At 41.9% G+C, this 26,981-nt stretch overlaps 9 protein-coding genes across 10 annotated transcripts in view; 5 read left to right on the top strand and 4 right to left on the bottom strand.

Moving 5' to 3' along the window:
• Positions 1–26,981, top strand: part of LOC124313778 — a 311,762-nt gene that overhangs the window by 102,409 nt on the left and 182,372 nt on the right. The window lies entirely within an intron of this gene.
• The window catches only part of LOC124313335 (F-box-like/WD repeat-containing protein TBL1X), a 258,370-nt gene that overhangs the window by 89,202 nt on the left and 142,187 nt on the right, over positions 1–26,981 (top strand). The gene's annotated exons all lie outside the window — the stretch shown is intronic.
• LOC124313168 lies at positions 813–2,895 on the bottom strand. Its single transcript, XM_046777948.1, has 2 exons — positions 2,014–2,895; positions 813–1,935 (listed from the first exon to the last, which is right to left on the bottom strand). Exons 1-2 carry the CDS (start codon positions 2,047–2,049, stop codon positions 814–816), a joined length of 1,158 nt encoding a protein of 385 aa, XP_046633904.1. The 5' UTR covers positions 2,050–2,895; the 3' UTR covers position 813.
• LOC124312881 (mucin-5AC-like) lies at positions 3,038–6,208 on the bottom strand. The gene is made up of 2 exons (XM_046777420.1): positions 5,875–6,208; positions 3,038–5,797 (listed from the first exon to the last, which is right to left on the bottom strand). Exons 1-2 carry the CDS (start codon positions 5,899–5,901, stop codon positions 3,428–3,430), a joined length of 2,397 nt encoding a protein of 798 aa, XP_046633376.1. The 5' UTR covers positions 5,902–6,208; the 3' UTR covers positions 3,038–3,427.
• Positions 10,033–10,990, bottom strand: LOC124313370. The gene is made up of 2 exons (XM_046778273.1): positions 10,883–10,990; positions 10,033–10,805 (listed from the first exon to the last, which is right to left on the bottom strand). The coding sequence occupies exons 1-2, from the start codon at positions 10,904–10,906 to the stop codon at positions 10,221–10,223; spliced, it is 609 nt and encodes a 202-aa protein (XP_046634229.1). The 5' UTR covers positions 10,907–10,990; the 3' UTR covers positions 10,033–10,220.
• LOC124313392 (probable basic-leucine zipper transcription factor J) lies at positions 14,885–16,253 on the top strand. Its single transcript, XM_046778304.1, has 2 exons — positions 14,885–14,987; positions 15,094–16,253. Exons 1-2 carry the CDS (start codon positions 14,967–14,969, stop codon positions 15,634–15,636), a joined length of 564 nt encoding a protein of 187 aa, XP_046634260.1. The 5' UTR covers positions 14,885–14,966; the 3' UTR covers positions 15,637–16,253.
• LOC124313404 lies at positions 17,837–19,218 on the top strand. 2 transcript variants are annotated; one of them, XM_046778323.1, is made up of 3 exons: positions 17,837–17,943; positions 18,103–18,627; positions 18,871–19,218. In XM_046778323.1, exons 1-2 carry the CDS (start codon positions 17,923–17,925, stop codon positions 18,625–18,627), a joined length of 546 nt encoding a protein of 181 aa, XP_046634279.1. In that variant the 5' UTR covers positions 17,837–17,922; the 3' UTR covers positions 18,871–19,218. The 2 variants fall into 2 exon arrangements, with proteins under 2 accessions (XP_046634279.1, XP_046634280.1); XM_046778324.1 differs by having other exon boundaries at positions 18,689–18,924.
• LOC124313507 lies at positions 22,806–23,576 on the top strand. Its single transcript, XM_046778468.1, has 3 exons — positions 22,806–22,911; positions 22,991–23,322; positions 23,429–23,576. Exons 1-2 carry the CDS (start codon positions 22,891–22,893, stop codon positions 23,285–23,287), a joined length of 318 nt encoding a protein of 105 aa, XP_046634424.1. The 5' UTR covers positions 22,806–22,890; the 3' UTR covers positions 23,288–23,322; positions 23,429–23,576.
• Positions 23,582–24,594, bottom strand: LOC124313390. Its single transcript, XM_046778302.1, has 3 exons — positions 24,485–24,594; positions 24,237–24,330; positions 23,582–24,104 (listed from the first exon to the last, which is right to left on the bottom strand). The coding sequence occupies exons 1-3, from the start codon at positions 24,515–24,517 to the stop codon at positions 23,662–23,664; spliced, it is 570 nt and encodes a 189-aa protein (XP_046634258.1). The 5' UTR covers positions 24,518–24,594; the 3' UTR covers positions 23,582–23,661.

The raw sequence follows: 26,981 nt of genomic DNA, 5'->3' as shown, positions 1-26,981 counted from the left end.
ACTCTTGTACAGCCTTTTATTATTGAACTACGACTACACGATTCTACGAGGGGACGACCATGCTCCCCCTGGTACGTACAATCCTTTGTTCGACAAGCAGACGGTTCTCGAACAAAGGATTGGGCCTACGTTTGGTTTCAAGCGTAATAAGAAGCTTAGTTCTGCTATCGGTCGCAGTGGTGCGCATCGGCGTAAACTGCGCACGACTTTTTGCTCAGACTACAATTTTTTGATTGGAATAACAGTACCTAGTGACATTTTAATTTATAATGGCGGGCTTGTTTTCAGATTCAGATTCAAATAGCTCAAGCCCATACCATTAAAAAAAATCATAACAAAAATGAACAAGAAGAAACGTAATTCTTGATTCTATAATATAATAATAGTTTACAATATTTAATTAAAAGATGCCGACGCACGACGCTCAAGATTGTACTAGAGGTCAACATCGTTATCACATCGACATCGTTATGGAACAAACCAACAAAGTGCACCTCAGCCATGGTGTATTAGTGTGTATTACTAATAAACCATGCCTCAGCCAATAAACTTCACGTCGGCCATATGTTGCATTAGTTTGTTTTCCTTTTTCTAGTGGTATCCACCATTTTCTCTTAGTTAAAAATATTATACTTTTTAAATAATTTATTTTCGAGATGTTATCAATCAACATTTACTGATCTATGGATATTGCAAATAACATGTACATGGTGCATAATGATTGAATTACGAAAAGGATTCCAAAGTCCCCGAAGGCTAATAAGTCGACATGGCCGTTTACTTTGCGGTGGAAACGACGTTTGGTTTTTCAGTTTATATGCTGGTAACCGGTTTTGTGGATACTTCTACTGCTGCTGTTGAAGCTGTCGGCATCAATGGTAAAGGTGTTTCTTTCAAGAGTTCCCAAAAGTTCAAATTCAAAATTGAATCCAGCGAAATTTCAGTAGTCGATTCTTTTTTCCCGGAATCTGTAGTTGACTCTGAGGAAATCTTCAGTTCCTCAACTTTCGTCGATTCTTTTCCCCTGGAATCTGTAGTTGATTCTGCTGAGGAAATCTTCAGTTCCTCATCTGTCGTACTGTTCGATTCTTTTATCCCGGAATCCGTAGTTGACTCTGCTGAGGTATAAACCTCCAGTTCCTCAACTGTCGTACTGTTGGTCTCCTTATTCGGTTCGAAGAACTCATCAGATTCAGTGGAAATTTCTCCTGGAAGTTCGAGACTCTCTGTACTGTTGGCGTCGAAAGACAACTTACCTGACGCTGGTGCTTGCAGAAAATGCAAAACGGCTTCTTTTAACGGTTCCCAGGATACGCCTTTGGCTGCTTTACCGATAGGCTCCAAGGAGAAGTCATTTTCTCCGGAATATCCGAAAAGTCCATCAAAGGAAATATTAGAAGTCCTCAATTGTTCCCCCGCTACTGTATCATTTCCTTTGAGAATCCGCATTAAATCTTGAAAGGAATACTTTTCGTATTTCTCAGCAGGCGATGTCACAGGGACCCGATTGAATTCATAGTCGTTGAAATGATTCCTATTGGACATGATCGGGAATTTAGCGAGTAGTTCAGGGGGAATTTCCGTTGGTTTTGTCAAGTCCGGTCTGATTTGAAAAACAGTCTCCTCTTTATTTCGACTGTTGAAAGAATCCAAGAGGTAGACCGTGCTTCCATTGGTGTTTCTCCGGACAGGGAAAAGTAGAGGTTTAATCCGAACAGGAGCTTTTGTCGTCAGCGTTCTACTTCTTATAAAATCTCTCAACGCCATTTGTCTTCGATGGAATAACGATGCTCGAGTTGTAGTTGCAACAGGTATAGTTAGCAAGCCTTCATCTGAGCCGGCCTCCTCAGCAATTTCTGCGATTACGTCAATGTTGGAAATAGGGAGAGCATCAACTACCCCGAAATTGGCAAGCACCAACGCTCCGGCAAGAATCTTATAATTAGTAAAATCACAATTATTGTAAATACATAACAATTATACTGTGCGACAATAAGATATAAGATACTTTACCATAGTTGTGCGGATGACGAGATGCATGGTGTCCATTGGCGAAGCACTGCTTCTATTCTGACTGAGGAAATGGTATATCTTCCTCTAATGGAGGATTGGCTATTTATGCGAATCGCACGTAAGTGAAAACCTCACGGATATTTCAAACTTATTATTATGCAGCAAGGTTAAATTTACCAAAGGGAGTTTTTCAGTCGACCAGAGTTTAGGACAAACAGGAAAGACGAACTGGTATTTAATCTGGGTGTGTTCCTTTTGTTTTCCCAGGCAGGTTTTCTTGTTTTTGAGATAGTATCCACCCTCTTTGAATGCACTTCAATTAAAAGCAAGATGGCCACCGAAATACCTTGATGAAAATCGAGTGTTATTGACATCCCATTTTTGTCGGTAAAGTATAATTGTTTTAATTAAATTTGCTCTGGGCCATTGAAGTGGCTGTTGATCTTTGCGGAAGAATTTTTTTGTGGATTCCTACTTACAAGATCAAACAATGCGGATTGGGCAATGAAGGGCATTTTTCCGTTCAACACCATCAAATTCCCTGAGATGAATACATTAATTATCGACCTTGCTCCACCCATCTCAAATCGAAAAATAGTGCCCCCAGGGGGAGGAAACCGCCTCGCTCTTCTTACATAACATCCAATCCACCCTTGAAAAAATACGGAAAGAATTTGAATTATCCAATCATCAAATTAAATACCAACTCTATTCACCAAAGTGGTGTTGCGACTCACAGATTTTCTCATATAGATGCGCCAACGATTTCTCGATAGAGCAAATGTCAAGATCAAATAAGTTGCGCGGACGGTACATTGTAATTAGATTTGCTATCCACGTCAGAATAAATAATAAAACTGAAAATGGAAATATTGCGCAAAACGTTCCAATCGAATGTCACCCACCCGCGGGGAAATACAGACGTGCGCTTTCGTGGCAATCACACGAGGTTATTGCATGCGTGACTGCTGATTCGACTTGTTGCCACGCCAGCCCAGACCCCAATAACGAGTGACTATGAAGGTCGCAGACATTGTGTGTATCGTCAATTGGCTACGCGCGTTGAGAAAGAGACAAGAAATATTAATTATTCAATCGTCAATGCGCTATTTCCACATTAAATAAACTAAATTACTTTCACTAAACGAGAGAGAGAGAAAGATAAGAGTCCAGCAGAAACGAACATAAGGGAATACTACGGTAATCTAGACGGACTGACTTTTTGGTTTTAATTGGAGTACTTGTAATAGCGACAAGATTTCTCAGATCCGTATATAAACAAATACATATGGATACTAAATGGGAAATGTTCAATTACACACACTCGACAGGTTTATGCTAGATTTTGATAAGGGGGTCTAGGAAACGTATCGTCATCGTTTTTGACTATGGTCGGGCTGCCGGTTTTGGTTGTTCAAATTTGGGAAATGGGTTTTCGATTCAGCCGGCCTCGATTAACGACCTTCCTGGTCCTCGTTTGAACTACTGGAAGCTCTTCAGACTCCCTGGAAATGGGATTGACGGTGGTCGTCATGGGGACGACTACAGCGGGGATGATTTCATCACTAATGTCAGGCAAGTCGACCACGACTGCAACTGGCGATCCAGCAGAATCCACAACCATAGTGAGGTCATCTTTTTCGGCAGACTCGATGGAGATGGGATCTAAAGTTGTTGCGGATGACATTTCGTCGCTGACATCCACCAACAATGAGCCTCCTGGCACAGGAACGATGACCAGTTCGTCAGAGTGGACTGGTGCAACAATCGCCGCATCGGATGGACTGTTGATCTTCATTTGCTCGGCTGATGGATTGATCTTGAACACTAAGTCTTCCAGGGACACGTTTTCTTCTCCAGAGTGTCTGGATACAATCGGCCGGGCTGTCGTCATTCTGCCGCGAACCATTGGATTCCTCCTGGACGCCGCCACCGGATTGCGAACAGCTGCCGGAATCGCCTTCGTCACATGTGAAATTTCGTCCGATGAGTCGATTGCGACAAGGACGACATTATTGGCCTTGTTCACTTTCATAACTTCACCAATGAGAATGGTGTCCTTTTCGCCGGAATCTACGGAGACGCGGACTACGCCCGGTCTGGCATTATTGCCAAATCGACTTTTCTTTTGCTGGGATTTCCTCGGGGCAGAGTCTTCCCTTTCAACGGCTTTGGTGGTTGTTGGAACGGCAGTTGTGGTCGTCGTCGACGCCCTGAAACGGCTGAAACGATTTCCCAATAAGGGACTGCGGGTAGTTGTCGTTGCTGCTGCCGCTGGCGCTTCTTTCTGAGCATCTTCGGTTACTGCAGGACGAACTGTTGACGCTCTCACTCGACTGAATCGACTTTTTGAGACTGGAGCGCTGGTAGTCAAAACTGCCATGATAATCGAATCCTTTTGCTCGTCGGAATCTCCGGAAATCTTGGGCGCCATGGTTGTGCGGATGCGATTCACTCTAGAAATTTGATTAGGGGTAGAGATGTTCGCTTGCTGGAATTTACCTCTTCCTCTGGATTGAGGTCGGGTGACTACCGGTGCGGCTGTAGTAGTTGTAGTTGTAGTTGTTGTTGTAACAGCTTCTGTTGTAGTTGGTTCTAGAGTTGTTGCGGCCATTTCTGGCGTAGTCGGTGCTGGTGTTGTTGTGGCAGTTGCTGTTGTCGTTGGAAGAAGGAGAATGTCATCTAGGTCATCCCATTCGTTAGATTGCTTGGCCAGGATAACAGTCGTACCGGTGAGTTCTTCCGACTCGACCGTGGTAGTTCCCTGGATGGCGACTGTTGTCAGCATATCGTCAAGTTCCGTTGATAAATCGATTCTCTCGTCAGATTGTTTGGAGATGATAAAAATGGACGATGTAGTGACTTCATCACCAATGGTCGTCGTTTCGATTCCGGCTGGAGCCTGTGTGGTTGTGGGCAAGATAGCTACATCTTCAAAGGATAAATCGACTTCTTTAGAATCGACAAGAATGAAATTGCGGGTTGTTGTTGTAGTTTCCACCGGCGTTTGGGTGCGGTTCAATCGATTCATTATTTGGCGTCCCCTGGACGCAGTTCTACCTCGATTCAACGCAGGTGATGCCGTGGGATTGACTCGAACGACTTCCAAGGAAACATCGTTGAGTTCCAGCGAATCTCTCGAGATCAATTGAGGGGCTGCTGTGGTCCGGACGCGGTTGAAACGACTTTTAGGCATCGCTGGTTTGTTCACCGCCCTGCCAACCGCCGGAACAAATCCGTCGTCCTTGACTTGTTCAATCGAATCTCTGGTAACTACTGGAGTCGGGGCCGGGGTCGTACGGAAACGATTAAATCGATTAACCGGCAGTACGCGATCCGACTTGATGGGCAGTGTCATCTTCTCCGAGGATACAGTGTCGTCTTGCTCCTTGGAATCGCTGGAAATAATCGGACTGGGCGTCGATGAAGTCCACCAGATGACTTTCGAAGTTGTCGTTTTCACTTTCTGGTCTTCCAGCGAGAAATCTTTTTCAGCCGAATCTCTTGAAATTGAATTGACGGGGGCTTCGGTCGTTCTGACACGATTCAATCGAGTTCTCGGAACCGGATTATTGTTAGCTTGTGCAGCAGCGGCAATCATTATCGACTTTGGCATTGAGAATTTAACTTTACCCCGATTCTTCACCAGCGGAGCTGCTACGCTTTCAGACGCAGACATCTCAGAATGTTGTTCTTCTTCTCCTGGCATTGTGTTACTTTTGCGGACGCCAAAGGCGTCAACTTCACTCAGATTGGTGGCCATCACCAATGCTCCAACGAAGAGCTAAAAACAAAAACAAAATTAAGAATATTAGTTGCACACAGTTTCACTTTACATTGAATTGTAAAATTTTATTTTACCATTGTTAAGCTGCTAAAAAAACGCATGACGATGTTTGGGTTAGTACTTGCCGCTTCAACAATAACTGGGAGAATAACATCAATCTGTTTTGGGTGACCGCCTTTTTATGCGACTTGTTGCTACACACACATGTGTGTTTCAAAAAAGTGGGAAAAATAAAAGAAACAAATCTCTAAGGCCTTGTACTACCAACCACCCCCCTGCAAGGTTGTTGGTTGCGCGTTGTGCTCTGAAATGTCCCTTTTACTCGGCTGCTTGGTTGTTCCAGTCCTTTGAGGAACAATGACTTGGGCATGCAATTTGGATTTTGTCGACTTTCGGACAGGTTTATTTATTCGAAAAATTTTCCTTCATTAAAAAGGCGTTCCCTTTTAAAGACATTTAAACATTTAAAAACGAGATTTTTTTTGAAAAAGGAGAGCCCTTATGCCTTGACAAATCCTGTACAGTTGACGTGAAATAAACTTGACACAGTTAAACATATTTGCCAATCAAGTAAGAACAGCGGGATGAACTCGTTTGCCCATGATGGACATTGCACCAGTTCTAATGAAGGTAATTGTAGTTTGGTAACCCAATTCACACCTAGCCCATGATTTCATGCTCAACCCATAGAGACACACCTGTGACTCGAGAGCGACTATAAGACATTCCCACACAGTCGATTGTCGATCAACCGTGTTCCAATTGTTTTGGAAGAGAAATCCCTGACCTGCATTTAATATTCACTAGTAAAAAGAGGATAAACGGAAAAATCACCATAAATGAGTTGATCTCGAGTTGAAGGCGCTTCGTTCTCAATCAAATATGAAAGGAGGTGGAATCGGGAATCAGGTTCGCGCCCATATCAAATGCCAAACGTGACTGACTCTTATTTTCTGACGGGTTAAAAGCTCCAAATTCGCTCGCAGGCTATCCCCCCCCCAAAAAAAAGATTTCCTTCTAGGAATTAAAGCTTTTATTATTTGGATGCTTTTATTGCCTTCCGTTTTTTAAAGGTGAGTCGTGAGTGTTGGTCGATTTTTATCTGGCTACACATTCGAAATTATCATATAGCCTTCAACTTCAAGCTCTTGACACACTGGGCGATTGTTTTTTTAAGGCGGAATCGGAGATTTAAACCAAACAGAGATGTTAACTGGGCTTCTCCAACTAAGTAATAAGTGAAAGGCAACTAGAACTAGAACTAGCTCTATTCGTGACCTAAACTTCAGAAGCTGGAAATGAGTTTTAGCCTGTGTCATGGGTTCTTCGTAACAGCACACAACATTTATGGGCTCGTAGAGAGAGAGAGATAGCTGTGGTGTTGCTCAATGCCAATCAAATTCTTTTGAAGTAACCCATGTGTCACACACGTGACCCACACCACACACAAGTTCTGCATGAAATCCATTACAGCACACAGGAAACCCCAACGGTTAGATACGCTGGACTTAACATAAACAAAGATTCAAATAGTGTCCAACCTTCAGATGAAACAGGTGTGGTGGTGACTTCGAAGGCTTTCTCAACGTGGGAAGTTGAGAGTTCTCATTACGTCAACTGTTTGCGGGGGGGGGGAAAGAATTCCAAGATTAGCCAATGGATACGATTACGGACGTTTTTTACTATTTAGTAACAAATTATCATTTACCTGATGGTGACATTTTAAAGTTTCTTGTCACCGTTCATCATTTCACTTTCAAAAACCTTTCATTTCTCACACCTAAACTTGGTCTCATTTTCGTAATAACAAAGAACGAACGAAAAGACAATTGACAAGGATGACAAAGCAGACGACACCTGTTTCCCCTAATGAATCGATGTAATTAAGAACCGATCTTTTAATAAATCGATATTATATTCGCAATAGAAAATAACAAAACCGTAAACCGGTGATAAATTCTTTCATATTTCGCCCATTAACCCCAGATTGAAAGCTAAAAGGGAATATAAAACAAATTTTATTGGGCGTAATCTCTTTTTGGGAAGGACGCCGGAATGAAAATTCGAAAAACGATCAGCTTTCTGTTTTCCCATAGTTTTTCAAACTTCCTACATGACAAAATATAACAACGACACAGCAAAAATTATTACGTGGCATTAAAAAGTAGGTCGCGGTTGCATCGGTTGAAAAACTTTCTGACTGCGCAAAATTTTCGACAGCCGGAAGGCGAAATAAAATGCGCAATCATCCTGCAGGTAGTAGTAGTATACAATGTCTTTTATGTAAAAATAGCAGACGGACTATAAACAGATTATGAGCTATCGTCAAAAGAAATCACCAAACCAAGGAAAAGTGGACAGGGTGGTCTGAAAGGAAAACTGGGCAAATGCGCAAACAGATGTAAAAATAAATAAGTAGCTCAAGTACACGAACCTATTGAAATTCCTTTGTCAGGCTTCATCAGCAGTCACCTTGCGTAACTTTTTGTCACGGTGGGTGACCCTAGAGAATTTTGGACAACAAATAAGCCGCCACCGTGTTATTAATTGAACCCAACACGGCATATATGTGCAGGTGATTTGCTCGCCTGATTGAATAACTCGTGATTGGTTTGGTTTTTTCTTATTCCTACGAGAAACCCAGCGGCTATCGACAATCGCAACAACCGGTTCCGAACAACAACAGACGAAATAGAAAAACAGCTGATTCGTTATCCGTTCAGCCAAAGACATTCAAGGCTACCGCGGAATAATTCATCAAAAAATAAAGGGAATTTATGAATTTTCGGGTAATTTGATTAAATTTGCCTAATTCAAAAAAGTTTCGAGCGCATCTCGTTATGCCCGTCGGCAGTTTAGCATATGTAACGGCAGCAGCTCAGACGGCGTGATAAAGATACTTCCCACGTATGACGTAGGGCGGTGTGCATAATGAATTCAAATGAAAAATCTTTTGTTTTTAAAAAATTCATTGATTCAAAGTTAGCATTGATACCGCCGCCTGCGAGCCGATTATTCGTGTCGATCGTGAGTCATGAACATTCAAATCAAAAGTTACGTCACAACTGGCAGTATTATAATATTTCAAGAAGCCATCTGTTTATCGAATTTTGTACTCGACTACCAAAACCGAAAGTTTCCTTTTCTCTTTCTAACATCAAATGTTAATAAAATAATAGAAATAAAAATATAAAACAAATGCTAATTTAATTTGTTTCTGTTATGTAGGGTATAATTATTACCCAACAGACCTTGAATTAAAAAACATAGGTTAGCGCTACCGGTTTAAAGGTGGCAGGGTTCATTAAATTGATTACTTAATCATCTTAAAAATCTTCTGTGTACCCGGTTACCTATATCCAGCGTTTAAGTCGAAATAAAAAATGAGGGGGTATTTTATTTTTAGATTTGTAACCTTCCGAGTCACTGCAAAAGTGCAAAGGCTAAGGCTCGTTGAGAAAATGACGATTGAAATTTTATGCGGGAGCGGCGTTCAAGTCACTACACAAAAAAAAGCATCGAATGAAAATAATATTATTTTTTTTACGTCAGATTAATCGATGTGCGGCTATACCTTGACGATTGTCATTGGACACTCCCTTTCTACTCAATTTCCGTCTTGTATTTTTTTTTTGATCAAATGTAAATGTCTGACGTTATGACTGGCCAGATTCGCCTCACGTGTGTTCCGCCGAATATAGAAAATTTCAATAACACAGCAGTTGGCATCGACAACTCTTTGGCCGATAGCCCGGAGCGCACATCCCCTTCTACAATTGAATGAAAACCTAAGATAGTCCCTTTCATTGTCTGATTATTACTAAGGATGAATTAGAAAAATAAAAAGTTTTGTTATTTCAGAAATCCGCTGCGCAACCTCATGCCGAGTCACGTCGGTTCAAACGAAAGTAAAAATTTCGCCCGCCACTTTTTAAATAATTCTCGTGTGTGGAAGCGCATTTTGGTTAAATAAGAGAAACGGAATATTAAACAAGTGAGCAATCGCATCCTTAATCAGAGAGAAAATGCGCTTGATTGATATGCATCGCCGATAGTTGATGGCCAGCAACAACCGGCAATATCGTTACGTGATTCGTTAACACACGGCAAAGTTAATCGCCGGACCCTTCGTGTTGTGTTCGTGTCTTCTTTCACGTGCAAATTTTCGCAAATATAAACACAACAAAGTCTCTCCAAAAAACGATCCGATCAAAATAATCTAAACGCAAAACAATTCGTGAATTTTCTGTATTCTTTTTTCGAATGGTGCGCGGGAGATTTGAATGTGCATTTGCATAAAGAGAATGTGCTCAGGCGGTCTACACCCAATAGCAGACTGTACAACAACGATAATAGGATATCACACAGGCATATATGTACAACAATAAAAGAAGACGAAATATTGCGCGGTTTTATCCTATTAAAGTGTTGCAGCTGAGCCGCTATTAGATGATGATGGGTGGTGCCTTTCATCCCACGCCAAAGTTTGAAGTTGCGTATTACGAATCCAATCTTCAATCAAGTCCTCGGTGGACGTGTGAGCAAACTGCATATCCTTGACCGACTCCCAAGAATTTCCGAACAGTTTCTTGAGCAGCTCGACGTTCTTCCACGAGTCGTCATCGTCTTGTTCCAGCTCGTCGCTGGCATCCCAGTCCAACTGCTGACGACGAGTCGATGGGATTATTTCACCTCCGACGTTGGTGGCTGCTGGGCGGAGGATCCACTCGTCGGACGAGTCGACCATATGGTGACCGATCATCTGCTGCAAGAGGAGTTGCCACTCGGCCGCCGTGAGTTGAGGCTGCTGGGCCGGCAGGACGGCAGCGCTGCGCTTGAATAATTGATGTTGGGATGACGGTTCATCGCCGGAGCCGGTGGCCGTCGCGGGGTTGGCGTCGGCGGAATCTTCGCGGCGTTCGTTGTTGATATTGTCGAATCGGTGCAGAGTGAAACAGCTGCTTTCTTTGAATAGCATTGCCAGAACCATCAGGGCTCCGGCCAACTAGAAAGAAAAATGACGCAATACTTTTAATTAAAAACGGTAGAATTAAAATAGAGTTTATTTAAAAATGATCTTACCAATGTGTAACTAAGACGGCACATTTTAATGGTGAACTGGTCGCTTTGGAAAACGGTGTGGTTATAATTTCCAGTCAGCACCCGACCGGCTATTTATACAAATCTGATACCCAGTCTGTTTCGAATTGGCGCATTGGAGTGTGTGTGCGCACCAGGAATGAAATGGTGAACCTTGGATTATTTATTTTTTTGGCTATACTACTATTACTATATAGCGCACAAGGTTGTCATAGTACCTTGTTTCAATTTCTATACAAGTGATCTTGGTCTGGTTATTTTTTATTCCTTCACGTTGCTGATTGGCGATGACCTAGGCACAGGCCACAATTCGTCCTTTCAATGAGGAATGAAAGCAACAACAAAACAACTCCGGAAAAAAAAAATTGGCACACGCTACAACACCTTTTATAATGAATGCAAAAATAAAAGGGCTGTGCAGGATTATTTTAGTATTATTATTGTTCAGATGTTTAAGATTCCCGCTGTTTGATTTTGATCAGCCTCTTTATTCAAATGATGAATCTTCGTCTTGCGTTTCCAACTCGGCTGGAGACTCAATTTAAAGGAGCGCCTAAATTTCCTACCAAAGTTAAATTCATATACCTTTTATGAATAATCGTTGTATAAGAAAAGGTAGAACTTTATGGGAGCATCTGGAGTATTAAAAACAAGTAAATAACAGACAGCGATTTTCTGAGAAATTTGGACGACCGTCCTCTCCATCACTGTCGCCCAGTGGGTTAAAATTCGTAATTTAATCAAACAACCTGAATTAGATTTCGTTATAATGGCTACAAGTTATTTAGCTTGAATTAATTTGCGAATACCAAAGTTCCGATTTCACTGGCATCTGTTGTTTATGCTCTGCTATACTTGGCTCGTACACGTAAAAGTGAAAGGACTTTGGCTGGACGCGGTGAATATCTAAGCCAAACGAGAACACGGCGGCCTCGTCAGTCCCCCCAACCGATGCGTCAAAACTTAATTAGCATATAGGAAAAATTAGGCTCGAATCATAAATGATGAACAACTCTTATCTGAATTTCTCACTTGTTTCTCAAAATTAGCAGAAATATGTAACGAACGAACGCCGGGGACGATTTTTATTGGAGAGCGAAGGTTAGACGGCAATTAAAATAAGGAAATAGATTTCAATTGGCTCAGAATGTCCTTATAAAATGACGGTAGCAGTAGAACCCCTTTCACTTCCGCCCTATAATTTAATTATGTGTTCCACATTATTTCATATTTGTAGATCTTTGGCGGGAGGGATGGTTATGGGTTATAACCCTGGGTGATACATACCTTAAAAATATATACTCAATTTATTGATTGTGACCTTGTTCAAACGTGACCGGTTAAAAATAAAACAAGAGAAATAAATCGTGATGAACTGTTTCTACTATCTCAGCATCGGCCATCCATTCAGCGCATTGCAAATCCATAGGTATACAAAAGACCTTCAACAAATCTTTCCTTTCGGTGTCACCCCGTGACAGGATTCACGAGGCCATCGCCGAGTGAAAAATAACGAAAAGGTACATACATTTTTGATTGTTTTTCCAAAATGTTTTACGAGGAAAAACAAAAGGCGCTAGATGATTTCAACTGGTGATGTATGGACGGGAGTATATCTCACCGTGATGATGAGGCAACTGCTGGACGATGAGGATCAATCCGTCAGTCCATAAAACCAACCAACAAACAAACAAAACGTGCCAGAAATGGACATGAGAATTCCGAGGTTATATCAAAGTTGCCCCATCCCTATTTGAAATTCAACTTTAGCGCCAAAAATGTATTTTTAAAAGTACATTAAATGAAATGCGGGAGTTCAAATAAAAAGGAAAACCGACTGTTGCATCGTCAATTGACGGCCCGTCGGGAGCAATTACAACGTCTACCGCAAGGACCCGCAGTACTTTCAATTTTAATTGAACAGATGCAAACCGGCTATATGGGGAAAAGATAAAGAGTTATACTGGTTTCGTACAGTACAATTAAAGGTTTTTAATACGCTGTTAGCATACAATAGAGTCGATACCCAAATATGGGCTCAGAAAACGAGAAAAACCGCTCGCAAACATTCTTCATCATTCGAAGAAAGTTGTATAATACCTTACACATAATCTAGACAAAAATTAAAGAAAAACAATCAAATCTAATTCTTTTATTTTGCGCTAGAACTTTCGACTTGGTAAATGCTCATCGCCCTTGTTTTCTGAGTTGTTAATGTCGTCCCATTATTCTTCACCTTTCCATCTTATCTGTCGGGGTTTTTCCGCCATTATGCAAACCGACAGGGTTCCATCTTTGTGCAGACAAGATTTTTTGAATGTCATCATCCGGCGGTACCGGATAGACGAATTATTTCGGGCTCACGCTCTACTGGCTGCACGGTATGCGACTCTCCGTCTAGTCACGTGCGCTCAAATAACTCTTTCTCTTCCTTTTAAATGGCGGTATTATTCGGTATTATTATTTAAGATTCAGTCATTTCGCCATCACATTTATTATTTACATGTATCATTGCGCTCATGAATATTCCAACAGCGACCTCGATAAAGAAAAACTGAATAATAATAATCTTCTCCACCGCGCGGGAAATTCAAAAACGGGTGGAGTAAATTACAGACTTCTACTAGGATGTCCTTTTTTACACACGTACGAAGAGTAATTACACCTGGTATTGCGTTATACCCACTGCACAACAATACAATGCTCCAAGGGTTGGATTCTATAAATCATTCGGCGTCATTAACAAATAAGTTTCGCCACTAGATAGACGCCATATAATACTAAACACCCTGTGGGAATACAACTCGTTTCCACGCTCAAATTTCACACGGTTCGTGTTACAATTCTTCCCACGTCAATGTCGAACGTCGATGGCAGTCCCATCCCATAAGGATGACCTTATTACGTCAAGAATAAAAAAATATGGTCAATGTGCTATTATAATTTCTACTTCTCTATATAAAGGCTACCTTGAAAACTTGGCCCATCAAATTCCTTTCTATAGAAATTCAAATTTTTAATTTTTTCCTTATAAAAATTCTTTGGGTGATTCACAAGAATAGAACCTTCTCTCTACACAAAGGCTGAGATAATCGTTGCGGTAAACCAGCCTCAGCGGATGGCCAATGGCTCTACGTTTTGGCGGGACAATCGAAAACAAAAAAATGTTACAAACCAAACAACAATTCCAGCTAGAGAGAAGAGAAGAGAGATTATCAAAAGCTGAACTTGTTGACGTCCTTGGAGATGAACAGACGAGTCATGCATCTTGTGTCGTGTCATCGTGATGCCAAAGTCGAAGGCAGAGAAAGAGAGAACGGAGAACTTCCTTGAACGACAGCGGAAACTCTCGTCACATCATCACGATGTTTCATTGTTTCAATGTCACAAATCGTCACTTGTTTGGGGGAGGCCAGCGCCCAGTGAAAATGACGACACATATCGCAGCCTATCGCGCACGTAATTGCCAACACCTGCTGCTCCCGACATGACCCAAATTAGATAAACAATATCATTTTTCAAATACAAAAGAAGAATCTGGCGGATGTGTAACTTTTTTCCCGACATCGTTTGGGGTTTTTTCCCAGGTGCATCTTTGCAATCACGACCCTAACCCGATTGCAAAAGTTGGAATATACCCTCACGCATTGGTAGCGCAGAGGTCGTTCGGCTTCCATCGCAGCTGATGGAGGGGGGCACTCACGAAACGGCCTTACACGGAACTGCGTGAATAAGAAGGAAGATGATGAAGAAGAAGAAGAAGAAGAAGAAAGAGAGAGGAGAGTCTCATGTCAAATTACCGCATCACCCACGCCAATGTGTATACGTAAGGAAAAAATAAAATTCCCCCTCATCAGGCCCAGCACGCGGATCACGGCGGAATCTTCTCAAGGATGTCGGTCGTGTGTGCAGCGGGAGCACCGCGAGGTCTCAGCGGTTGACTATACGACTCCCCTCCCCCCCCCCCCCCCTCTTCGGCGTTTCCTATAAAACGCGAGGAACGGCGACGAGTAAGTCATCAGTCCAACTGTGCATTTCAATCCAAGCGAACTTCCCCAGAAAAATCATGTCGAGCTACTCATTCGCGGTAAAAAATTCAAATCTAATAATCACAAAAAAATTTCTGATTCAGCCGATTGAGACCGCCACAACTGGAAAAGAAATAAAATTTGATTTTGTATTTTTAAAATTAGCTCCTCTCCTGTGTGGTGGCGGCTGTGATGCTGATGGATAACGGCGCCTTGGCGCAGAACAACTATTATTACCGCAACAGCATGCCCGTCAACCGCTACAGACCGATGCAGAGCAATTCCATCCATGCCAGTACGCAGTACAAGCCCATCAGCAACCCCTGGACAGCCAACAACAACAACCAGATCAATTCCCACGTCCCCAGGAGCAACAACATCAACAACAACTGGGGCTGGCAAGCAGCAGCAGTGAAGCCACAACAGCAGCGATGGAAGCTGGATTTCGACGACTCCATCGAAGATGATTCCATCGAGTCCAGTTTCTACCGACGCCCGTCTGCCGTTCCACGTAACCAGAGACAATCCATCATCAACAGCAACCCGCATACCGTCACCAACAACAACAACAACAACCGCGCTTGGAGCCGGCCATCACCGGTTACAGCCCGGCCAGTCCAGCAGCATCAACAAATCAGATGGAGCAATCGATTCGACGATTCGGTCGAAGATCATTCGGTCGAATCACGTGAATTTAGACGCTGGTAATAATTAGCGGTGCTGGATTAATAATTATCATATCCTGGCCAATGTATCAAAATAGGCGGGGTCGGATAGATATTATTCACCCTATTAATTTTTTGATTAGAAAGCCCCAATCAAACTCGAACCAAAAAAGAAAAAGAAAAAGATGTTTTTAAACTGCGCTCAGCAGTGTGGAGAAAAACGCAGAGTCTTGTATTATTCGTTGGCGGCCATTTGTTTTTCACGAAGAAGAAATGACCTGGCGAATATGCACAGACGAAGCGCAATTGCCTTTCTCTTTTTTGTTTTCTAACTTGTTGGTGCGGATAGAGAAGATTTTTTTGGTTTTTAAAAAAGGTGCTCTGTCTTTGAACTATTATATACCTGACGACCCAGTAGCGCGTTTGGTTGCGTGGGCAGAGCCTAAATTCAGATCTGCGCATTGATAGACGTGCGGAGGACGAAACAATTTCGCCAGTTTTTAATAATTATGGAAGAAGTAAAGAAAAAAAAACGTTTAATTGAAGTGAAAGTCCCCCCCTCCCCCGCCACCGATTAATTCACTGCTGTGTAACTCGTATGTTGTTGTTTAATTGCCCTGTCGGTCGTATTTTAAATATAATACACAATTTTGATAATAATTACTATATACTTGTTATTATTATTATTTGAATTTCCCGCCATTGTTCCTTTTTTTTTTTCAATTCTACTCCGACTGTCACACAGTCGCGTTTTCAAACGCAAACATGTAAAAATAATTTCCTGCGAGAAATCACGCGATTCTTCGGTTGCGCAATCAAAGATTGCGGGATGATGGTCGTCTCTTTAAAACCTCCAATCTTTTATAGATTCAGGGACAAATGTTTTAGCTGTGCATCATCATGTGGGTCCTCTTCTCTGACCAAAAAAAAACATCGAAGATTTCGCAATCGGCTATTGCATATAAACACGTCCAAAAATCAGATTATTATTGGCTAAAAACGTTGTAGACTTTTTTTCACGTCATGTCGTGATTTTGTTGTCCATTACCTTGAAACGCCGATCGTATAAAAAACAGAACTTGTTGGATTTCACGTTTTCTATTACATAAGAGACTTGACATTCTTCTCTGCATATGTCAAACTTTTACCGCCATCTGCTGTGCCTTCCGCTTTCTGATGATGGCGATATGATTCAAACTAGCTAAGAGAGAGAAACCTGATTTGCGTACGTACGTTCATTTCTTTCTGTTGCAAAGAGAGACGGATGATGTACCAGCGCTTGTGTGGAAGCCAAAAGTTATAAGAGAGATAAGAGAAAATGTTGCGTCTCGTCTCCTGCCCATTCACGTCAACCATTTTTAAACGAATCTCGCGAGTGAATCCTCTTATCTCAAAACGTGTCCGAATTCGACGAATGATGGGCCCCCGTGTTTAGACGTGAAATTGTTGAGAAAAACCAAAACCAGTTCTCGGTAGAAATTCAATTCACAAAAGTAAAAAAAAAACCTTAAAAGGTGCGAGATGAAATTAAAAAATTGATGACCAATTAATCGATTGGCTGCACGCCATTCTTGAATTCGAGAGTTGCGCAATTGCTATTCCATATTGCGCATTAACTTCCCGAAAAAAATTCAGATCAGTGCCCATTTTTCGTGCCTTTCACGATATGATCAATGGCTAGGAAAGTGCTGAATCAATTGATAAAAATGCCTAGATGATAGCCAAGTCTTAAAAAAACAAACTGGAAAGGCTGAACGATATTGAAACAGACGCCCAGTTGGTGACTTTCCAGTGAAAAAAAGCTGTGCGGTCCGCTATAGCTGGCCCATCGACAATCTAACCTTCCCGTTAAATGCTAATCGTTTCATTACACGCATCAGTTATACCCAGCACGGCAGGTCATTAATAACGAACCCAACGTTTCTGATGGCGTCAAATCAATTGCGCTCTCATCCGCCGGTGTGTGCAATACCGGCGCGCGCAATTTGAAAAATATTCAAAAAAAAAAAAAGAAATAACTTTGGTGGCACCAGCCAAATTTGACAGGTGAGGTCGTTGGGAAATCATCTCGGTGGGAATTCAAAAATGCAAAGAAGAAGAAGAGAGAGGAGTCATCCCCCCGCCTACTGTAGTGTATACCAACACTTTGCAGGGGTCGCCAGCTAGCGCTTGTTCAAGGAGAGTTGCGTGGTGGTTCATGTTTTGGTTACTTGTTTGTAGCTGAAAGAGAAGTCTAGTGCCTAGCCCTAGCCTATAAAAGAGAGTCGCCATCCACCAGCCAGTCTTCATTCCCAGAGTGCATTTCCAACCGAACCCAACTAGCAAAAGAATGTTTCGCTGCTCCTTCACGGTAAAAAAACAAAACAAAACATTAGACTGGGCAGGGAATCATTCCAGTCGGCACACAAAGTGAAAGTTTCCACCTTTCCGTTCACTTTCCTTTTGAGATTTTTGTCGTCTGTTTTGTTTCACGAATTTATTTGTTTCATGTCTGATTTGTATTTTATAGCTCGTCGCCTGCGCGGTGGCCGTCATGGTGATGGAGACGGGAGCCCAAAACACATACTACTACCGCCCGTCCGCCCTGTCCAGCCGCTACAAGACAGTTCCAGAGAAGAAATCCATCAATTCAATTAATTCCATCGACGACGACGATTACGATTCATTCAAGCCCGACTACAACACCTTCATCAAACCATACAACCCGTTCGGCAACAACGGCTGGGCACGGCCGGCAGCAGTGCAACAAAAGCCAACAACAATGACGCAATACAAATGGAAATTCGACTCGATCGAATCGGATGAATCGGACGAATATTATCGGAGACCATCGACCAGGCCGGCCAAACCGGTGGCCAATAAGCCCCCCGTCTCCTATTACCACTCGGATTCCAGCGAGTCGGACGAGTTTTACTACAGACGACCAGCCTCCAAGCCCATTGCCAAAAAGGCGCCGAGCACTTATTACCATTCCGACGAGTCCGACGAGGATATTTACAGACGATTCTTGGCGTCCTATCGCAGCAAATTCTAGGTGAGTTGCGTTCACACGCTGCCCATCTTTTTTTGGTTATTATTCCCCCCGTTCACTTTAGAAAGCGCAGTTAATAGCGCAACAACAACAACAACATCGAAAAACACGATTCAGAGACGCCATTTTGTTGTTGTTTAAGGACGGCCTGACGTGATGCGCTCGCCTCTCTCAATTGTTCCCATGCGTGACGGTTTCCCTTTCACTTTTTAACAAAATTCTTTTTTGTATTTTTTCGGTCGACAGGTCACAGGTGTATACTACCCAACTATTATGTATACCCTATAGCTGACACTGGGAGAAAAAAACAACAAAGTAGAGTGTGTGTTTGTGATTTGCTGGCCCAAACTGCCCCCCAAAAGTTCGGACAACAATTTTATAGCCACCGACTTTATCAACCCCAAAAGAAAAACCACGAACCGACAACAAATTTAAAACAATTAAATTGTGTTTCGTGTTTAATTCGAAACAGTTGAATGCCTCAATTCATGTATAACAACAGCAACCCAGTGCTATTACTCGTGTATCAATTTTTTTTTCTGCCAGTTGTATTGTATAATCTATTGTATAATAATACACGAAATTATCTAATGAGTAATGAAACACTTGCGACGGAAATAGATTTTTTTATTGACAGTTGTTGCGTGTCCGTCGATGCGCTCGATTACGCTCGTCCACGGTCCAACAATAAAATTCGAGGACTCGCCCTTGTCGCCCATCAGAGGCCAATCACTTTTATTGGCATTAAATGAATGCGCTCCATTTTCTATTAGTGAATTATCCCCTTATTTGTCATAATTGGACTGCAGTTCATTTTTTAAAGAATTAAACGATTTTTCGCACCGGATCGAACACGTCATCGTAGCACCTGCCAATCATTCGACCAATTCGATAATTGCCAAATTTGACCAACTATTGCGGTTGTTGTTTCGATAAGAATCAGCGGCGTATTTTAAAATGTCCTAGAACGACAAGTCAAGTTTTTGGATAGTTAAACAATCATTAGCGCATTCCAGTGCGCAGCTACATCTACAGGTGCCAATAAAGTTGCTGCAACAACCGCAAACGTATATGGCCTTCCGAAAAAATAAAATCGTGACGGTTTTATTGTTGTATAAGACTCATCACTGGCACTAGACTCTATTCCTCCCGGCCAACACGAGGCCAACTTAAGGTCAAAAGGTTTTTAATTAGTCGCTTCTAGACCCATCAGCCCAACCAAAAAAAAAGGCCCCAGAGACCCTATAACACACATATAACTGCATTTGATAAGGCCATATAAAGACGTCCGCCTTGAAAGCTTCAAAGAATAAAAAAAAAGATGGGCGCATATGAATACGAGAAAGAAAGACGTGTGTAAGGTACCTGAGTTGTTGCCAGCAATCAGTTACTGTCACTACACGCAACAACAACAACCAACACAAAAAAGTGGCGGATAGGAGAAATAGCCAAGGAATTCCAACGAGTTATCTCACTCGGAATTGAATAGAACAGTGTACCATCGACGTTGTAACTTTCTATGGCAGAAAAAAGTACATATAGAAATGTGAAGGGAAAGATTTGATCACCATAAGATTTTAGAGTTGAATGTGAAATCAGATATAAATAATTATACAAGTTTGGGGTGGCTGAAAAAATTTCAGGAAGATGCTGCCACTTTTGGTGTGGCGTATTTTCCAAATTTAAATATGCCGCCGTCGTCTGTGCGTGTTTGTTTGTTTTTTTGTGTGTCCGCTATCATTTCAAATGCCAATCACGACCCTAGTGCGTGTCGTGTACATAGTGGCGGAACTCTTCTTCTGGAACTATACGGGCGGATTCACCGCATCTTTTTTCCCTTGAAGTGTCGATCAATAAACACGTTTTTTGTCGTTCTTTTTTTGTTCAACAATAAAACGCAATCAAAATACTTGAGTGGACAGACTAAATCTTCTTTAGTTTGTATCTGATTTAAGAAAGAGGAAATGCCGGTGTGGTGGCAGGTACCGACAGGGTACCGATTGGACAACAAAAAATTCTAGTTGAACTTTGCTTCAAGTGTTAAGTTCAAACAGTTTGGAATTTGATTAGACAAAGATGTGAGGTACAAAATAAAACAAGCCTGATCTACAGTCATTCCACAATTGAGTTATTTAATGAACCCTGACTAAGTTAACAAAAATTGCAAGAGAAAACAGTTGCAGTCAATTGCCTAACACAGGAGTAATCGTATTCCGCATGTCTCAAATCAACGCAGTCAACTAGTCAAAAGGGAAGAATAGATAAACATTTGTCCTACCTTCAAGCCCGGGAAATCCACAGCCAGGCATCCCCAGTTGCTCCATCCGCAGAATCCACCACCAGGCGGAATAGGAAAAAGGAGGGTCCTCGTGAATACACCCACACTCACATGGGCATACACGAGGACATATTTGATTTAAAGAAAAAGGAAAAAACTCGGTCAACATCGGTAGTTTCTCCAGTTAAGGGGGATGCTGTTTATCTAATAAAAAATAAAAAATTGATTACGAAAAATGTTGACAGAAACATTTACAAGTTAGGGAAGGTTGAAAATGAGATGGTAAGTAAACCAGAATATTGAATAAACAGGACAATTTAAGGTGTGCATGAAATGCACTGCATTTGTGCAAGTCATATGCTTCACTAAAATATCTCGCACATCACAGAGTCAAAAAGTAACGAAAATCCTTACCTAAGTGATGAGTTTGAGATTGTTGCTGACAACATGTCCATCACTAGGAATACTTGCAAATCTTGTGGTTATGACTGGCTCAAACTCTGGCCTGGAATCTGCACAAAGAAAAAGGTTACAAAGTGCAAACAAAACTGCCATGCATGACAAAGGGGGGCTAACATGATAAATGATTAAATGCTAGTCAGAAATGAATATTTCACTAATCTGGAACAGGTTTATCTTCTATTTAAGCTCTCATAAACACTTCATCGGTATTCTTAATTTTAATTACCTGCAAAAGAGTATGGAGTGTGTATTAAGCTATTCCATAAAATTAACCGACCAGAGTTAACAACATTTTCACTTGTAATCATCGAGACTCGAGAGCAGACGACACTAATATTCTAATTAGCCTAGATATCGATACTAGAAATGATTAAAAATCGCGAACCAAAAGGGAATAAGTTATTTTTTAATTTTATTTCTTTTATTCCGTTTGAGATTGATGGATGGAAGACATTGTCACAGCGTAGTCAATTGTTTAGTCGGAGAACGGCCTGTTGGGTCGACATGGCCCCTGCTGATTTGGTGTTTTGAATCCATGAATGTCAAATCAATCTGGCGAAACACCTTGTGTCAATTGACGGATGGCTTCACTCAATTCACATCGTGACGACGACGGCGACGACAAACAAATGGAGCGCGGCAGAGAATCTGAAAGTAGGACGTCATTTACTATTTTTATCTAAAAGAAATTCGACACTCACTCACGATTTTCGATTATGCGAAACATCTGATGATTGTAGCCCAAGGCTGAAATAATGTACCTGATAACCTCATAATATTTGTTACTCGAAATGATATCGTGATCCGCAATATTCGGGTTCACACGAAATTAGACTGCACGCCATAAACTATTGAATTCAGCTCACGACGTCATAAAAAATAATTCATTTAAAAAAATAGAAATTAAATTGAAAAAAAAATTCGAGGGGTGAAAATAATAAAATGATGAATCGACAGTGTTGATGGCCAAGATCTATGGACACCTCCGTATGGTATAATTACGAGCTACACCCTCAATTGCCCAATCACACACGGAATAATCAACTAACCGTGAAAACCTACAACTCTCAAAATGGGCAAAAAAAAAAGGTGTGTATTGATGCTATCTCTCTCCTATACTCCTCCTCTGCTTTGTTTTGATAAACTGACGCAACAACAGCAACAGAGACTCTCATCAGCTAGTGCGCAGATACCAGTAAAGTTTACTACGTGTACATGCGGGTCGAGGGGAATTTTTCTTCTTGCGGTTTCAGGTTTTTTCTGAAGCGTGAGGGCGTTTTGGAAGATGGTGGCAATTATAATAGACGCAAGGCGCATCACGGAAATGCGAAAGAGAGAGGAGCCGATAAGCGCCAAATCGTCTCTGCCCGCCCACAACGAGTTCTGGAACAATTCAAGGATATCGCACACATGAGCGAACAACAATGGGCCGTCTCGTGTGTTTCTATTCCGCTATAAAAACTGGAGTCCCTGGCTGTTGAAATTCATTCCGTCTTGTGCCTTCCAATCCAAACCATCTCCTCAACATGTCTCGCTTCATCGCCGTGGTAAAATCCAAATTAATTAACACATTTATCTTTAAATTAATCAGCTGAATTTTATCTGAATTTTTGTTAAATGTTTTAGCTCGTCGCTTGTGTTTTGGCCGTGATGCTGGTGGGTGTCGATGCGCAGGGCCGTTATTATTTCAGCCGCAACGCCATGCCGACCATCGTCCGCTACCAGCAGCCAGTCCAGCAGAGCTATCCGGTCCGCCAGAACACTTACGCCGCCCAGCAGCAGTACAACCCGTACGCTGGCAACTGGGCCCGTCCGGTTGTCTCAGTCCCTCAACAGCAATACCGACCCAGCAACTATTACGGCTACAACTCTGTCGAAAACAATTCCGGCGAATCCCGTGAAGTTTACCGCGGATATTGGTAGATAATACACCCAATCAATCATCAAACAGATTCCAGGTAAATAATCAAAGTCAATTAAATCCAGAACTTTATTTAATTGCGCTGGAAAGAGAAGGGCATCAGTATAATTCTAACTACCTTTCTCTTTTTTGATTCGACATAGGTGTATTACACGATCCATCCCTGAAGCTGTGCGGATTGCTGGACCAATATCGCTGCCTTGAAAAACAAACTTTGCGATCCTTGACGGTGGTGGCGGAGTAAATTCATTTTTGTATTCGGAAATTCGAGCAATAAAATTTTAAAAAATACGGAAAACATTTGGCCTTTTTTATTCTCATTCATTCAATCTAAAATTAGTCACTAAATAAAATATGTTGTCAAATTAAATTGGGGCTAGTATTCGGCGTGATCGTCGCTAATGTCATTATTAGCCAGATGAGATTCCGTCCGCACCTGGACGGATGAAATGGAAAACGTTTCAAACGGGAAAGAGAATGGATATTGGTGGCCGTAGCCCATTCCGCCCAGCGTTCCTGGCAGTCCGAGATCGACGCCAAAAGCCACGACGCCGTTGCTGTCGTTATTTCCTCTGGTGGTCGGCCGTTTGACGACGCCCGTCTCCGGTCCGCCGAACCGGGCCGTCGCCTTCATCATCTCCTGGTTGTTGGCCGTCACGGCTGCGAATAATTTGCGCCGGAACGGGTAGACTTTCACTTTGAAGAGGAACGAGACGTTGGTGTCGTCGACGGTCAGGGTCGTCGTCGTTGTTGTTGTTGTCGTCGTCGTCGTGGTCCCGGTGTCCATTTTCGCTTCCGGCGGCTGATAATGAAAGTTCACTAATTGGAAACGTCAGCCTATTTATTATTTACAGTACCGGTACACTCTTTGTATACATACGATCAAAGTTTATATTCTAAATGTTTAAATGTCTAATTTGAAATTCAAATTTTGAACAAATTCTCACGTACGCGCCGGTTGAAGAAATCCGGAAGCGGCCAGAGTCGTCGGCGTGATGAGGCAGAAAACGACCATCGACGTCAAGGTAACCATGCAAATGAGTTCCTGTTTTTTGTTTGATGAGGAATAATAACAATAATTATTCGACCAGTCAGCTGGGAATAACAAAAAGATTAACAAAACTGAAACTGCGGTACTATTCCACCGCAAATGATACGGTTTTGCCTACATAATTATGAAGTAACGAATAACACAATACCTGCAGCTTTTCTCCAGTTCTATCAAACGACATGGTCGACTTTATTCTAGTTCAATTTCTGGGGGTCTCGGAGATGACGGACAGACGGACAAGCGGTCACGAAACAACTGCGACACGATCGCACTTTTTATACGCTAGTGACGACGCCAAGTGCAACTCAAAGGTAGAAGCCGACTAAAAGTGCAAAGTGGCGGGTGTAAAAGTCGAGTGATTTTGTGTACATAAATTGCCCAGTGTGTCGATTGCTGCTGGACACACATTCGGGCTGCCGTGCACGTACTATCTTTTGCCTAGATGCACATACATGGTTTGAATTTGCCGCCTCTCTCTCTATCTCCAAAGTTCATTGAAACCAATACCACACCGACACCATTAAGATAGTCGGTGGTGGAGTACAGCGGGGGATTGTCTATTCGTTTGGCTGTGCGCTTATCGGCGGGGTCATCGTCGTCTGCTGTTGCGACGCCGTCCGCGTTTATTATTCACGGCGCGGCGGTCAGCGCGCAACTGACCGACCGACCGAGTTATTCGATAGCTCTTCGCCTGTGTACAACTGCCGATGATTGCGACACATCCAGCAGCTAAAGAGAGAAGGTAGTAGTGTTGATTAGCATATGCAAATGACTGTCTGATTGTCTATTCGGTCGTGTGATCATCTGCATAGCGCAGATGAAGATTGCAGCGCAAACTCTCGTTTCTTGCGATGATTATAATACGTGCGCTGAGTCATCGATCGACAGTTGGCGTGTGTGTAGCTGGACAACAGAATCACGACCTTACAGCAGCAGCAGACAATGGGCCATCATCATCATCATCTCTTCTTCTTTCCACGTGATTATCCAAACTGTCCTGTCCAAACGAATTCAAATTGACCCTCGACTATCTTTCTTTCTCTTTTTTCAAAATGTCCTCATGTGTCTAAACGGCCACAGCAGCCGGATAAAACGTGCCAACAACATTCCTCGCTCATCTCAATGTACTATAAACAGCTGACGACGTATATAAATCTTTTAGCGCTGTTCTACTTATCAAGGTGACTTTGAACGGACCTTGTTTTATCCAAATTTCATTTTTTGATTCCTGGAAACCAAAGAATGAAATGGATTATCTGTTGCTGGATGATGATGGAGGACTCTTCTTTTTTTATGGCGTCTGGTCGAATTGTGATAATAGTTATACAGCGGATGATTGGGTACGAATTGGGTATAATACATGGACGAAGGTCTTCACGGTCGGACGATTCTGGAACATGAATATTTAATCAGGAATAATTTCAAGAATTCCAACCAAAGAGAAATCGAAAGTATTCCGGAATAAATTAAAAAACATGTGTACGGTCCCGTTATAGTCTTACAGACATGTTTTTTCTCAAAAGAGCCGCTAGTATATCTTCGTCAAATGCGTGTCGTCCTATAACCTTTTCAATTCATCAAATCTCTGCTCCGAGAAAAATCGGAAAAGGTTCTTCCAGCATCCGGAATAATATTAAAACGTTATCGAGATGGTTATTCTTGTTATAACTGAAGGTCAAACACACAAAATCGGAATCCACTTTGTTGTAGCGTATATTATACAACAATAAGATGAATGGAAATCAACCCTGTCTCAATCATTCAATTCCGGATGGATGTGTGTGACGAACGAGAAAATAAAAGATGAGACTGTGGGATTCCCCTTTTCCCTAGTACATATTTTTTGTTGTTTGTAATCAGCTGTGCCAAGGTCATGGCTGAAAACACTTTCGCAACTTCTGCTGGCAGGATTCTCCGCTTATAACAACAGACAATTTTGACAAACAAAAAAGAAGAAACAGGGAAATAACCTGAGCCAGTCATATTCCTGTAGATAGCAGCAGAGAATCGTGAAAGTTGTTTTCTTATGTTTCGTGTGAGAGAGAAAAACCGGATGCATCCGGCTTCGCGAAACCCTTGACCCTTGAACTAATAGAAGGGCATGTCGTGATACAACATTCGCACCTTATAATACTACCTACAGTAAAATGAAAGGTCAAAATAAATCTAAAGAATAAAATTTTCAAACAATTGGCGACATTTCTCAATAACCGGATGCGCTGGATAATCACAACAGTTAAAAATAAGAAAACATCCTGTCGACAGAATTTGTCGCCCATTTATTTCCTTGATCGATGGAAAAGTAAAATTCACAAATGTATTCGTACGACATGATATTGTTTATAGCGCATTCATGTCTATCCAACATGTTTGCACAACCCCACATTGAAAAATTACCGCCCAATTTATCCGTGTTACATTCACTGACAGGCAATCATTCAGCTCGACCGCGATTGTTAAAGATTATGTGTTTGATTTCAGGAAACTTCCAGGAAATTAAAATTGATGATGGTAACCAACGGCAACCACGCCTTCCTGTATGTAGTTGCCAAAATATGCAGGACGACATCTGCTACAAACAATTAATGAGATGCAACGACAGTTCCGGAGTATAGTACATCTATCATTTGACGGCTGTTGTTCTG

Source organism: Daphnia pulicaria, chromosome 9 (genome assembly GCF_021234035.1).
Source record: "Daphnia pulicaria isolate SC F1-1A chromosome 9, SC_F0-13Bv2, whole genome shotgun sequence".
Classification (NCBI taxonomy): Eukaryota; Metazoa; Arthropoda; class Branchiopoda; order Diplostraca; family Daphniidae; genus Daphnia; species Daphnia pulicaria.
The sequence above is the reverse complement of the archived record's forward strand: the minus strand, read 5'-3'. Positions and strand labels throughout refer to the sequence as shown.